The sequence below is a fragment of the Haliotis rubra genome, unplaced genomic scaffold (genome assembly GCF_003918875.1).
Source record: "Haliotis rubra isolate DU_JTF1 unplaced genomic scaffold, ASM391887v1 Scf238, whole genome shotgun sequence".
In the NCBI taxonomy this organism is placed as follows: domain Eukaryota; kingdom Metazoa; phylum Mollusca; class Gastropoda; order Lepetellida; family Haliotidae; genus Haliotis; species Haliotis rubra.
Window position 1 is genome coordinate 443868 of NW_025766425.1, and position 16092 is coordinate 459959.

Below are 16092 nucleotides of genomic sequence, written 5' to 3' on the forward strand. Positions count from 1 at the left end.
CCACACTCGGGCACAGCGATGACTTAACATAACATCACTGCCACAGGCTAATTTGCATATCACGTGACCGGACTTTTCTCTTGTTTGTAATCAAACGCGCATATTCATAATAAGAAGGGACTGGACTCACGAAAGCTTTTCGGCGCTCTGTTCATAATGTTTTACATTGTTACGTATATATTCTTCCACAACTGCGACAGTTAGGTCTATGACAGTACATATTTAGATATCAAACTGGCTGCATCGTTTGCTCTCCGTCGGCTTCGATGACAGCACGTGGAGCCGTACAACCTATGTAAACAAAGGATCGCTACGCAAATCGAAATAGTGTTACATGTTTTAGGATATTTTTCTTAGTGAAACTAAGCCATTCTATTAAAGATGTTTAGTTAGTTGTGTAGACTCGTCAAAAATAAAAGAGTTAAGAAATATGTACATTATATTGAATGGACGGTGCAAGATGTGACGAATCGTCACATTTTTCTGGCCTGTGGCAGAGGTACTATGCTGGCTTGCCGCATGGAACTCTGGGTAGGAGATTGCATTCCCACATATGCCTCAAAACGGTATAAGAATCTATACCGAAACGTCGCTATTGTGACAATAAAGAAGTTGATTATCCATAAAGTTTTGTCATCTCTATACCACTAACTTCTGGAATGCCACTTTAAACAAATCAACACACGCAACAAAAGAAATACAAGACCAAAAGAAAATATCCCAAACACAAAACCCCCTGAAAACTACTTGAGACACGCACAACTGAAAATCACCAACAAATTCCAACATCTTCAGTTATAGTATTAAGTTAATGCGACGCCATACCTCTACTGTACACTCCTTAACCTCTGAGCCACCTTGACTGGCTATTCTGTATAGAAATACGTGACGACAATAAGACATTACTATACTCGACGATCCACCGAAACTAATTACATTGTGCTAGACTAAAATCTCCTCTCTGAAATGAATATATTTTACAGAAAAAAACACGATAATTCGTTATCAATTAAAAATCGAATATAAGGAGACAAGAGACTTTCTTCATTTCAGAAACGTAATTATAGACTTGCATGAACTGTCTTGGATATATTTGTTTTAGGGTTTGTATGACATATTACCATAATACGTAAAAGGCAAAATAGCGTTGAGCATTATATAAATGAATCGCTGTCACACTTTTTAAACGGTGCTTCATCATTTCAGTACCACTTCTATTCGAAACCTGTGATATAAACTCTATACCACTAGCTTCTAAAATGCCACTCAAGCAAATCTTCATTGATACTCGTCATGTACTCTAGATGATGTCTTGTTCTAGTATTCATAGATCACGTGATTACTGATTTGTTCACAGACTGCTGATTTGTTGAATACTGCTATGCAACGATGGACTGCAACTGTTTATCTTTTAGGCAAAGTGTGACAAGAGGTAGGACGCGCCTATCCTGTTTTCGCGAAAAACCGGTGTCTTTCATTCGCACACATTCCTCAACGTTTGCATTGACTAAGGGTTACATGAGTACATTATAGAGAAAATCCTTGAGGATATAATACTGATTTCTAATGATGATACCCACTGTCAACCAGAAATGAGTTTTACATGTGCTTTACATAATAATAGTCACTGTTATGTTTATATCCAGCTCTAAATGCGAAATGGTATTAAACGCTCTTCGCCCCGAACTGCGCCCCACACACACACATACACATACATTAATGATTTTAAACCCAAATTAATTAAAGAAAGAGAGAAAGAAAATATTATGGAGGAGAAGGAAAGAAACTGTTTCAGGAACTTTGACCATGCCTTCCACGACTACGTCACCAGCACCTGGGTGGATGACCATGCCAAGTTCCGGGCCGGATTATGGAACCACCACGAGACCCGAGGCCCGAGGATGAACAATCATCTCGAGGAGGATCTACACAGAGATCGACCAGAGACTAACAAGACGGAAGGACCAACTGACAACTGGAATCACGACCCCCATGGAGTTACCCTCAGCTGCTGGACATTTGATTAAGCTGGCGTAAATGACTCAAACAGCTTGAATGACTTCAATTGTCATCAGAAATGTATATTTGTATATTTGTACATATGTAAATAATTCATGTTGATTAATGATGTAATATATGATTTAGAATGTAATGTAATGTCATCTCAATTAATAATTCAATATCATGTGTGAAGAAATGAAAATAATGATATGATTAAATCTTATAAAATGTCTTTTAAAAATCTGTGTTTTGTATTCCCAGTAGGAGTGAGTGCACAATGAAGTGGGGCCTACCACTTTAGTGAAAGGGTAGAGGCAGTACAATTTGTAACCACTGGTGCGTAAAATTGTTTATCTAAGACTGTAGGCGTTATTCCCTGTAGGCATTAGTAGACTCCACCCAAAACTAGGCGAAAACTAACCGGTAATCTGACAATCGCGCAAATATGTGACATTGTGACCAAACATGGTGTTGTTGACTTATCACAATTGAATATTGCTGGTTGCTGGTTTTCCCAAACAGCGATAATACGACGCTGCTTTTTGAGGACAAAACATGTTAACACGTAAGGTGTGTAAGATTGCCTCAGAATGTACACTGACAGGTTGATTCTGTCACATGCGCATGCGTACACCTTCTTTAACCACTTTCTTTTCACTATTAAGGTACCTGTAGCAAGGGTTTTTTCTTGAACATTTCTGTGGCAAATATTGATGTGTGTTGTTGAATGTTGCTGATTCATTTGTTTTAGTCTTTTAAACAATTTTACCGTCGTCATTCTGATTATACTCCACTGAATTTAGATGTTTTCTTCCGCGGATCCGTAAATAAAGCAAAACAATTGTGTAAGAAGTAAGGCCTTACCAGACCTTTCAATAATAAAGTCTGGACGAGACAAAAACATCACGGATTTGATGAGCAGTCGTGGTATTTTGAACTGACCCTCCAATCCCATTAGTCGCCTCTTACGACAAGCATGGGTTTCTCGAGAACCTGGCTAGCTATTCTCGAAACGTTCGTAACCATACGAACTTCTTAAGCCCATTCTTAACACATTAGCTACGATCAAAGTTAAGAATTCTAAGGGCTACGAACGTTTCGAGAATAAGGGCCCTGGTGTCGTGACTGAATTTCAGTCTTCCACTCTTATAATTTTCACAAGCATTGCGCTCTTTAGATCAAATCTGTTTCGTTTTCTGATGATAGTTGGATTTATTTAGTACTGACGATTGATATTTCTCAGGTGGGGCCTATTTTACCTCTGAAGCTGTTTTAAGCACCATGTGGAGGTGTTAATGTTAAACCTGTGTGAAGTTGAAAGTCGTAGCTACGAAAAAATATGTGATTCTTAAATATCCTCGAAGCAGAAAAATAGCCATGCAGTGAATATATTTTCAGCTATGAAGATGGTTGGCTATGTCGCATCCTACTGGAACATCTCCATGGTAACGTGGACGCCGATGAAGAACCATTCAATGCCAGACAACAATCGTTTGAATTTCGACAGTTTGTATGGCACGTATGAAGGCTTGCTCGAATCTGTGGCTACGGTTCTCTTAGAGTTCGACTGGAAACACATAGGTAACCCATACTTTCCTCAGTTAATATACAGTTGAATGTGTGGGTAAGGTGTGATTGATTATATGATTGATTGAACGATTGAATGATTGATTGAAGGATTGATTGATTGATTTTGATACATTTTGAAAACGAGCATGCACAAGTAGCCAGTATATAAACAGCCAAAAAACAATATCTTTGCCATGCATGTAGTTTGCAGTTATGGATCAGTAATAGCAATGATGCCATGTACATGGATTGGGCTTCAAGCCTGACTTACATTGATGCTTTACTACTAGATGCCTTCTTTAGAAAAAAAGTCTTGTTCGAAATATGTTTACCCAGCAGTGAATGGGTACCCGACAGGATCAGATGGGAGTGTGAGTTCCAACCGTCTAGGGCTCTTAAGGCGACTTGAGTTGTATACACCCATGGGAGTGAAAATGAAATACAAATGCACATGACCCATTCAGGATATTAACGAAGTGTTTTGAGCCAACTTCGGAAGGTTCTCGTCAGTATTGTATTGACTTACATTACTGTGTCTATTTCAGGTTATATTGGACACACGTGTAGCACATGCACTGCCTTTTTAACAGCCGCGAAAGCTGTCTTCCCGAAGCACGGTATAGAAATCAGTTATTCGGCTTCCATAGCTTGTCATGAAGATTATATTGAAGATAAACTTAAAGTTCTTAAGTCAAAAGCTTCAGGTAAGTACATTCTTCAAAGTGTCAATTACACAATACTGGAGAAGGTGCCAGTTTCAGTTGAGATATTGTGAAGGTCAAACAGTAGAAATAAGAACTCATTAAAGCTGCAATATTTGATAAACATTATTGATTAAATGTTGAAAAAGACAACAAGTACACATCCAGTGTTGCTGTTTTTGTTTCAGGTCGGGTTCTAGACTCAAAATGTAAACCATTACCAAATTATACATATCATGGTCAATCAGTAAGAAGAAATCAGAAAAATCCAATATGAATTCCAGACTTTAACGTCAACCATTACCAAACTATACATGACCAGTCTCATGAAACCAGAATATTCCAATAACTTACAAAATCATTGAACACCAATGAAGTCGATATATGGTTGAAATGTAACTTCGAGCTTCAAGTTGAGGTCAATCAGTCCAGTCAGACACCCTTATTTAATCCCTGTTAAAATTGAGCCTGCGTACACAAATACACCATGTATTTTTAAATGAAGGATTATATAGTTGATATCTTTACAGTCATCCTAAGCTGCATACATCTCCACCATCACGATCGGTTTCTGGACGCGGCACACAATGCGGGCATGGCATCAGGAAATCATGTGTTCTTGAATTGGTGTTCAGATCCCCATGCACGTGTTCCATATGGAAATGTTCCTGAGCAAAAATATTCCAGCTGTTTGCTGCAACTGGTCAATTACGATGCAAATGATACAAAGTACAGAGAGTTCTTCCATCAAGTCTTTGAGAAGGTGACCAGTCGATACAAAAGATGGCCATCACATTCATCACACTCTTCAAAGGTAAGCTTTACATAAGGTTGAGTGAACCGTCCGAAGCAGACCAATTTGGGTATGCGGAGTTGTGTACCTTAGGTGTGCCAGGAACGTGTAAAATGTCCATGTTCGTTGGTTTCACCAAAGTGGCAAACGTTTAGATAATGCATCATTTTGGGAATATGTCCCACATCAAGCTTACCAACTGTGCTTTTGCTTTGCTGAAATACTTTCCTCCTGGAACATGTCAAAGGGGTTAACCAAATTTATTACCTACGAGGGCGAAGCATATCGGGGTTTCATATTTCTTTCATACGATGCCCTAGGTCAAAATATCACTTTGTCATGGTGACGTGACGTCATGAACAAGGCTATGACGTCACGTTTCTTCTGTGACGTTGCGTTCTACATGCGACGACGGCGGGTAGCCAGTCTATGTTTGAAAGTAGATTTGGGGTTTATTTTCCTCAATTTGACGACATCGGTAATCAATAGAATATTATATTCGTGCCCATATCATACTATGTTTACGACACCTCGTGCCTAAATATCGGTATATCCCTCGCCTCGCTCGGGAAATATCAACATTTAGGCACTCGTGTCGTAAACAGTATGTCATGGGCACTCATATAATATCCTCTTTTCTTACACAATCTGTAGGTGAGAAACCCATGTGAGAAAACTGGTATCACACATATGTGTGAGATCGATTTCTAATCCCGTGATTGGCTACTCCATGGTGATGACCTAGGGTGAGGTTATGACGGACTACTTTCCTGATTAAAATTCATTGATTAGTTACTCGTGCTTCAATCGAACAGAAACCTGTTACTCTTGCAAAAATACCCCTTTACACCTATCTGTTATTTTCGCGATTGCAACATAAATAGGTATCTATACAATGAGTCACAAGTAGAATAAATATAACACGAATCTATTTATTTTCTAATTCTTTTTATTAAAACTTTTGATTTCTAGCCTTGAATTCACAATGGCTCGAACAATCAGTGATACCTGTGTAAACATTTATGTGAAAATCACCGTTAGAGATAAAGCCCGGATTCCCTTCGAATATTCAAAATGTACAACATTGGTACTTTTACTGGAGAGATGCGACAAGTGTCATGTGTCGTCTTGCAAAAATACCTGATACGATAACGCCAGTGCCTGTCCATTGTGAGATCGATTTGCCTCGTTGTTTCTTTTGATGCATTGATGCATTGACCCACTTCCAGCCCGAGCTACTATGCGTGATTCCAATGTTATCAAATTCACTCATGACAATCAGAACCAAAACACACTCGTTGAAACAATGTACAACATGGAACGTTTTGCAAGGCTTCGTGAGTGCAAATGGCGGCACACGTCTTTTCTATTCAATCGAACATGTACAAGAACCGTTGATCTACACAAAAGTCATTGCTCAAGACATTCCTCCGACGCATGATAATGAAAAGTTTATGTCTTGATAACATACAGGATGTAATCAACTCACATTTCATACTGAAATTCCATTACATTCCAAGTGGCAGTTTCTGCCTGGGAAAACGAGAAGGCTGTGGCGAAGAAGAGTAGTCCCCATTGATAGTGAACGTAACCTCAGCTATGTCACATTCAAGCACACTGGGTGCACCTAATTACACACACTCAAAAGTTTTGGCTCCAGTCGATGGAAGAACATTGAACGTAAACTGGTATACACAAGTACAGATCCCCAATGCAGAGATAATAATCAAAACAATCTTCCGATGACGACAACCATGCACCAAGCGATAACGATGACGTCACACGCTCATTAAAATCATCCACATTTGCATGGTAACATCATCGTTTTAGAGGGTTTAATTAATTTTCTGTGATCTTATCTAGTTATCATTATCACTATTGCCTTGATGTTGCGAAGAGGTGGCAGAAACTTTTTGTTGAGGGTCACCATGGGTATGAGTAGTGATTAGGAAACCAAGTGACGTCACTCATTCCATAAACGTTGTGTTGTGTATTATTGCGCACCTACGATGAGAAAAAAAATGAAATTTCATCTATTCGACCATAAAATGGTGCGATTTTATGGTGTGTAAGAAACAGATAACATCCTCTATATAACATTGCATAGAGACGGTAATTTTGACAGTTATTCTTTCTTGCTCAGTGAAATTCTGGCTCAGAATTACTGCGACGTCGTTCTATTGGTTCAAGTTACAGACATGTTATGGTTCTCATGAATATAAGCATTATTTGACGTCGATGTATTAAATATTCTATTTATGATGTTGCAGGGAATACTACATTACCTGCCGTTTCTTCACGACGCAGTTATTTTCGCGGTCGATGGATCTTCGTCTGGAGGCAATTTTACTGGTGGATATGATTTAATTACTCATATTACTTGTTTCATGCCAAATGTATTCCTATTATAGGGGCGGTGGGGTAGCCTAGTGGTTAAAGGGTTCGCTCGTCAAGTCGACGACCCGGGTTCGATTCCCCACAAGGGCACAATATTTGAAGCTAATTTCTGGTGCCCCCGTCGTGATATTGCTTGAATATTGCTTAAGCATAAATGTTTTAATTAGACAGTCGGATTCCCCTGGTACGGGGGCGGTGGGGTAGCCTAGTGGTTAAAGCGTTGGTTCGTCACGCCGAAGACCCGGGTTCGAATCCCCACATGGGTACAATGTGTGAAGCCCATTTCTGGTGTCCCCCGCCGTGATGTTGCTGGAATATTGCTAAAAGCGGCGTAAAACCAAACTCAGTCAGTCAGTCCCCTGGTACGTGCCAGTTCTGATTCCTGGCTACCGACAGGACTCACTCACTATTCTTGTTATAGTCCATAATGTACCACATTCTAATACCACTATAATATATAAGCCTCATTACAGCATAACATCTGTGAGTGGCGGGGCGGTGGGGTGGCCTAGTGGTTAAAGCGTTCGCTCGTCAAGCCGAAGACCCTGGTTCGATTCCTCATATGACTTCAATGTGTGGAGCCCATTTATGGTGTCTTCCGTCATGATATTGCTGGAATATTGCTAAAAGCGGCGTAAAACTAAACTCACTCACTTTGAGTGGCAATTAGAAGTTATTCTGATGGATAAGGGGATAATGATGTGGATATACTTCTTTATTACAATATATGCGACGTTTCGGGGTAGATGCTAACACCGTTATTAGGCTTGTTCACAACTCACCTATATTATTTCTTTCCATGAGAGTTCTGGTTATTTTAAAGGTACAAACACCTGTTCAGAAACACATAACTGTGTCTTTAATATAATGACAATATTGGTTTACAATTTCTACATTCTGTCTACAGATTCACGGCTTCTGACAGGACCTATAGACAGTGTCAATGGTATCCGCTCTCCACGACTGTCTGTGTTCCATTTCCAACACAACGAAACAATGGAAGTGTTTACGGTACATGGGGGTTCCGGTCTGCAGAAACTGGAACACCTTGACTGGCCCTGGGGCAGACTTCCGGATGACCAAACACCGTGTACCGGACCCGCATGTAAAGGTATGAACAGTCAACTCTAATTTTAGTTCGTTATAACCGAAGTTCGTTATATGCATGTCTGTTACAAATGCAGTTTACTCTATACTTATATCTATATTCTTGCCAAGATACACCCGAGTAGATAGGAATAAGCGAGAACACGGACATTTTCATCTGAAGCCACATGAGGTCATACAAGCCTTCCACGTATTCATTATGAGCATCCCGTGAAGATCCGAGTTAGAATTGATCTTCACTAACCCAGGTTTGTCGTAAGAGGCGATTAACGGGATCGGGTGGTCTGGCTCACTGACTTGGTTGAGACATGCCATCGTATCCCAACTGCGTAGATCAATGCTCATGCTGTTGGCCACTGGATTGTCTGGTTCAGACTCGACTATTTATAGACCGCCGCCATATAGCTGGAATATTGCTGAGTGCGGCGTAAAACAACAAACATAATGAACCGATAATATCACGTCTTTCTCGTTTGCATGTGTGTGTGCGTGCAGGTGTGAGTTGCATATGCGTTTGTGAGGAAGTATGCATCGTCGTGCGAGACCACGTGTACTATACTACTGTATTGTATTATCGGCAACACGCATAGTGAATGCAGGGTTGTAATCGTAACGTGTTGTCACGGATGCCGAGGATATTTTACCTAACAACGAGTGTCTGATATGAACATATTTTACTAGGGTGAGATTCATATTTATCATCAAAAATCATTCTTCATTAGTTTTCAATGAAAAATGTACATCTCTCAGTACTACCATTAGACTTGCAGTGCAGCGATGTCATAGCATCAGGACGTCGTCAATACTACTAGATATAATAAATTGTATTATCGGCATGTTAATGGTATTTATGTAACAGGGTCACAATGACAACACGCATATGCATTGTGTTTACAACCCTGCATGGTCTTCAATGGACCAACAGAACGTGTTGTCACGGTTGAGTAGACCCTACTGATAAAATCATTAAAACTAAGCGTTTAACTATATGAACTGTTTCAGCGCTGATATGAGCTGGAATCAAGAAACGTATTTAAAATACATGAACTATTAAGTACTTCATTTCAGTCACTGTGGTGAGTTGAAACAAGCGATATATGTAAATATATATTTACATTGTATATGTCAGCGCCTATTGGATGCTGAAATATAGATAGAGAATTAACGATTATTTATAATACATAAAAGCTAACTGGCGCAAACTAATCATAACACTCAGACATACAAAGTATGTCCCTGTCATATTTATACCAAAATGTCTTCATTAATTTAGAGGTCTCTCATAGCAATCGAGTGGCTTCTCAACGTATCAGCTACTTCTGTCTCTAGTCTGTCTATAGCACCAAGAATAAAGTAATCAGCTTGATACGACTGTACAGAAAGTCAGATTTAAACAACTTGCTCTGATTGACATAATGCTGATAGCAGATTGCATTAATATATTTGCATGTTGTTGAACACCGACGTGAGACGACTGTCTATAAACATTCCATTTTGTACAAGTGAGTGAGTGAGTTTAGTTTTTCTTCGCTTTAATAAATCATGGACCCCAGAATGGGCGTCACACATTGTACGTGGGGCGTCCCAAAAATAGTCCCTAACTATATTCCCTCGATGTTAGAAAAGCTTGCATTTTATTTTGAAGGAATCACTAGCAAAGCCATATCCAAAATTTCACATATGTGGATAATGTGTTGTTGTTGTTTTTGTTTTTGGGGTTTTGTTTGTTTGTGTTGGTTTGTGTGTGTGTTTTTGGTGTGTTTATTGTGTTTTTTGGTGTTTAATTGTTCTTGTTTGCGCGCACGGGGGGGGAGGGGTTACCGAGAAGATAAAGAGTCAAACAGAATGGGGATCGCGAGGCTGCAACATGGCAAAAGCAATTTGCTTGAAGTTGACAGATAATATGTAGTAAATTAACATAGCTGCATTTATATAATTTTCTAAATGAGGCCGACTACTTTTGGGATGCCCCTCGTACACAGGTGGGGAAACGAACCCGGGTCTTCGGCGTGATGAGCGAACGCCTTAACCAATAGGCTACCACGCCGCCCACAGTTTAGATGTGATAATAAATAGATTTGTATCTTGAACATGACGTGCAGTCAACCGAGTCACCTAGCCTGTCAGTCCGACAGAACACTTATTTTTGTACAGTGTACAAAATGTCAATGTAGAGAACGTTTTGAAAAACATACATTGAACCGAAGTTTGTTGTTTATAATTGGAATTTCCTTTAAATGGCTTACCTCTCATAGAAATCGTGAGCAACGTGAGATAAGCAATGTGTGGCGGTACATATACCGATGTATACCTGTTACAGATGATGGCCATGCTGCAGTTGTAGCCGGTGCAGTCATTGGTGCTCTTCTTGGTGCAGCCTTAATTGTGACTGGTTCGTTTCTATTCAGGTGAGGTTCCCTTCTAATGCAGGGTATTTACATTCAAAAAGTCACAGACTTGATTACGTCGTCGTCTGATTATCGCTTTTAGCAATGTTCCAGCAATATCAAAGCAGGGAACTCCTTAATGGTCTTCACACATTGCACATCGCTAGGCTACCCCATCGTCCACCAATGTCTCAGACCTGCATTACTTTGGTCGTTCCTTCCTCATCAGCATATAGGCCGTTATACCAAATAGTCATCCAGTACATGACAGATGCATTCCGTTATTTGCAGGAAGTCTTTGATGAAGCGAAAGGCAAGCAAAGTATGGAAGGTTAACACCCATGATGTCAAGATGAGAAGAACCAGAGTTAACCCTGCAAATGTCGAAGCCAATCCCAGACGCAAACTTATGAGAATGGTAAAAGTAACATAACATTACGTTGTAGACAATTTCACATACCCTCGATAAATATACCATATACATACTGCCCACCTTGATTGTATGGGAGTTTTCATTGATACCAAAGACAGTTTAATTTCAAATGGACACAGTGTACACAGTCTAGACTAACATTTAGTCCCCGTAATAAGTATAATTTGATTTATCTGAGGAAATCTAAATTTACTTCATTTAGGGCTTTAACATTACAATGAGGGCAAGGCATGCGCAGTAGGGAAAATAACGGGGCGCCGGGACTGTGAGGCAGGGTGCTACAGACTAGATTAACGTTTAGTCCCTGTAATAAGTATAATTTTGATTTATCTGAGGAAATCTAAACTTGCTTCATTTAGGGCTTTAACATTGCAGAGAGGGCAAGGTAGTAAGGAAATAATGGGGCGCCGGGACTGTGAGACAGGGTGGTACAGACTAGACCAACGTTTAGTCCCTGTAATAAGTATAATTTTGATTTATCTGAGGAAATCTAAACTTGCTTCATTTAGGGCTTTAACGTTACAGAGAGGGCAAGGTAGTAAGGAAATAATGGGGCGCCGGACTGTGAGACAGGGTGGGTACAGACTAGACCAACGTTTAGTCCCTGTAATAAGTATAATTTTGATTTATCTGAGGAAATCTAAACTTGCTTCATTTTAGGGCTTTAACGTTACAGAGAGGCAAGGTAGTAAGGAAATAATGGGGCGCCGGGACTGTGAGACAGGGTGGTACAGACTAGACCAACGTTTAGTCCCTGTAATAAGTATAATTTTGATTTATCTGAGGAAATCTAAACTTGCTTCATTTAGGGCTTTAACGTTACAGAGAGGGCAAGGTAGTAAGGAAATAATGGGGCGCCGGGACTGTGAGACAGGGTGGTACAGACTAGACCAACGTTTAGTCCCTGTAATAAGTATAATTTTGATTTATCTGAGGAAATCTAAACTTGCTTCATTTAGGGCTTTAACGTTACAGAGAGGGCAAGGTAGTAAGGAAATAATGGGGCGCCGGGACTGTGAGACAGGGTGGTACAGAGACTAGACCAACGTTTAGTCCCTGTAATAAGTATAATTTTGATTTATCTGAGGAAATCTAAACTTGCTTCATTTAGGGCTTTAACGTTACAGAGAGGGCAAGGTAGTAAGGAAATAATGGGGCGCCGGGACTGTGAGACAGGGTGGTACAGACTAGACCAACGTTTAGTCCCTGTAATAAGTATAATTTTGATTTATCTGAGGAAATCTAAACTTGCTTCATTTAGGGCTTTAACGTTACAGAGAGGGCAAGGTAGTAAGGAAATAATGGGGCGCCGGGACTGTGAGACAGGGTGGTACAGACTAGACCAACGTTTAGTCCCTGTAATAAGTATAATTTTGATTTATCTGAGGAAATCTAAACTTGCTTCATTTAGGGCTTTAACGTTACAGAGAGGGCAAGTAGTAAGGAAATAATGGGGCGCCGGGACTGTGAGACAGGGTGGTACAGATTAGACCAACGTTTAGTCCCTGTAATAAGTATAATTTTGATTTATCTGAGGAAATCTAAACTTGCTTCATTTAGGGCTTTAACATTGCAGAGAGGGCAAGGTAGTAGGGAAAATAATGGGGCGCCGGGACTGTGAGACAGGGTGGTACAGACTAGACCAACGTTTAGTCCCTGTAATAAGTATAATTTTGATTTATCTGAGGAAATCTAAACTTGCTTCATTTAGGGCTTTAACGTTACAGAGAGGGCAAGGTAGTAAGGAAATAATGGGGCGCCGGGACTGTGAGACAGGGTGGTACAGACTAGACCAACGTTTAGTCCCTGTAATAAGTATAATTTTGATTTATCTGAGGAAATCTAAACTTGCTTCATTTAGGGCTTTAACGTTACAGAGAGGGCAAGGTAGTAAGGAAATAATGGGGCGCCGGGACTGTGAGACAGGGTGGTACAGACTAGACCAACGTTTAGTCCCTGTAATAAGTATAATTTTGATTTATCTGAGGAAATCTAAACTTGCTTCATTAAGGGCTTTAACATTGCAGAGAGGGCAAGGTAGTAGGGAAAATAATGGGGCGCCGGGACTGTGAGACAGGGTGCTACAGACTAGACTAACGTTTAGTCCCTGTAATAAGTATAATTTTGATTTATCTGAGGAAATCTAAACTTGCTTCATTAAGGGCTTTAACGTTACAGAGAGGGCAAAGGTAGTAAGGAAATAATGGGGCGCCGGGACTGTGAGACAGGGTGCTACAGACTAGACCAACGTTTAGTCCCTGTAATAAGTATAATTTTGATTTATCTGAGGAAATCTAAACTTGCTTCATTAAGGGCTTTAACATTGCAGAGAGGGCAAGGTAGTAGGGAAATAATGGGGCGCCGGGACTGTGAGACAGGGTGGTACAGACTAGACCAACGTTTAGTCCCTGTAATAAGTATAATTTTGATTTATCTGAGGAAATCTAAACTTGCTTCATTAAGGGCTTTAACATTGCAGAGAGGGCAAGGTAGTAGGGAAATAATGGGGCCGGGACTGTGAGACAGTGTACACAGACTAGACTAACGTTTAGTCTCTGAATATATATAAGTTTGGGTGTGAAAAATAATCCCATTTAAATCGAAAAAGAGCGCCCCGTGAGATGCCTGAATCTGAGGAAATATACCTTTGCTTCGGTAAGAGCGTTAGCATTGCAGAGAAGGCGAGATAGTAAGGAAAATAATGGGGCGCCGGGACTGTGAGACAGGCTATGTTACAAACGAGTGGTACGTTTTCAGAGAAACCTGCCGTCACTTCTATTTGATAGTGATTCATAAACACATGCTTTTTATGAATCCGGTACCATACAAAGCAGAGATGTGTTATCATTATTATATGGATCAATGACACATTGTTTCATAATAACACAACCTCTGTTACTAGTAGAACAGTTGGTGATGAATGTTTCGATAGGTTTACTAAGAGGAAGCAGTAAATATGCTACAAATTTACAAAGACCACAACAAAATTATATTTGTCTTCAACAACACTTCTGTGACAGTTTTTACTCGATAGTAGATCTCTGTTTACATGTTTTATTATAATCCGTGACAAAAGGTGAAACCATGGCAAAATACGATTGTCGATCACAAAGTAGGTAGCCTAAGTATATTCGCCATGGCCAATGTTTTAAAAGCTTCTATTTTATTTTGAAGGAATCGTTAGCAAAGCCATATCCAAAATTTCACATGTGTGGGTAATGTGGTTCACCAGATATTTGTAAGCATTGGGGTATAATATTTCTAACAAAATTGCAGAAAATGAAAAACGATTTGTCCTTTGGTACCCCTTTGATAATGGTATGCCCTCAGAAAATGTCATATAAAATATGTTCAGTATAGTATTGGATGACTTCCCGTCATGATCAACAGGCAAAGATTTGGATTGCCTGATTTATATTTAGTCGGGGGCTATTTTTAAGGACACTCCTATTTTAATCTTTCAAAAAAACTGTGTCCAGATATTCAAGCTGGCACTGTTTACAATATATTGTGAGCTGACACTTGTGTGACCATTCAGTGTTTAGTTTGAACCCTTGGCATCATATGTATGCATAGTGAAAACATTAGAATAAGCTATGCCCTCTAGATTACGTCATCTGAAAGGGGGATGGGTAGTGACTCCAAAACAAGCTCTTTCAGTCAACATGAAGGGGGAGTCACTTTAACAAGCGATTGTAATCTCAAATTGCTTTTTTATGGACTTTAATATCTAAGTGTGATTCTAGGGGACATCTATCAATCCCAAACACACAAAATATTTCTTGGATATTTTGTTGCCTGAAGTATTTGATGCATTTAATGTAGATTTTGCGTTTTTTGAGGGTACAAAGATAAAAGGTCAAACAAAATGGGGATCGTGAGACTGGAACATAGCAAAACCAAATTGCTTGAGCTTGACAGATAATGTGTAGAAAAATAAAACATAAAAATAACTGCATTCGTATCGTTTTCTTGGTGGTTCTACATACTTTTTTATCGCCTCTCGTATATATAGATTGAAATATATCCAGATGTTTTCTACTTTTCTCTAAAGTCATCATCCTTCCATTCTTTCAGGAGACTCGAGGCACTCTTGGTTTAGGATCCATTACAAGCCTAGACAGGAATATGTTGTTTGCGCCCATCGGAAACTACAAGGTACGATTTATCCCTTTTGGATGTCCACTACATCACTAAGGGTCGGTGGGGTAGCGTAATGGTTAAAGTGTTCGCTCGCCACGCCGACGACCTGGGTTCGATTTCCCACATGGGTACAACATGTGAAGCCCATTTCTGGAGTCCCCCGCCGTGATTTTGCTGGAATATTGCTAAAAGCGGCGTAAAACCAAACTCGGTCAGTCAGTATAAAGCACACTAAAGATACCACCATCCGAGCATCACTTAATCCATGATATGAGGAGCACACGTTTAGAACCATCTGTAGCTCCTACTCGCCACGCCGACGACCTGCCCACATGGGTACAACATGTAAAGCCCATTTCTGGTGACCTCTGCTTATTGCTTTGAATATTGCTAAAAGCGGCGTAAAACTAAACTTACTCAATCACTCACGTCTTACAGTGTATGGAGAAACCGAAATGATCCAACTCCACGAACAACAGACATTAGTGTTAATTATAACGGTATATTTGCTGGGGAACACATTACAGATTATGCATTTACTTTCATTATACCAAACGCCTA

The 16092-nt window shown here is 39.9% G+C and overlaps 1 protein-coding gene across 1 annotated transcript in view; it reads left to right on the forward strand.

Annotated features, from left to right (window-relative positions):
* The window catches only part of LOC124278483 (atrial natriuretic peptide receptor 1-like), a 40177-nt gene that overhangs the window by 12080 nt on the left and 12005 nt on the right, over window positions 1–16092 (forward strand). The window contains exons 2-9 of the mRNA XM_046714187.1: window positions 3400–3582; window positions 4116–4274; window positions 4802–5085; window positions 7335–7416; window positions 8369–8572; window positions 10889–10976; window positions 11247–11373; window positions 15466–15546. Coding sequence (XP_046570143.1) covers window positions 3400–3582; window positions 4116–4274; window positions 4802–5085; window positions 7335–7416; window positions 8369–8572; window positions 10889–10976; window positions 11247–11373; window positions 15466–15546 — 1208 coding nt within the window. The remainder of the gene's footprint in view (window positions 1–3399; window positions 3583–4115; window positions 4275–4801; window positions 5086–7334; window positions 7417–8368; window positions 8573–10888; window positions 10977–11246; window positions 11374–15465; window positions 15547–16092) is intronic.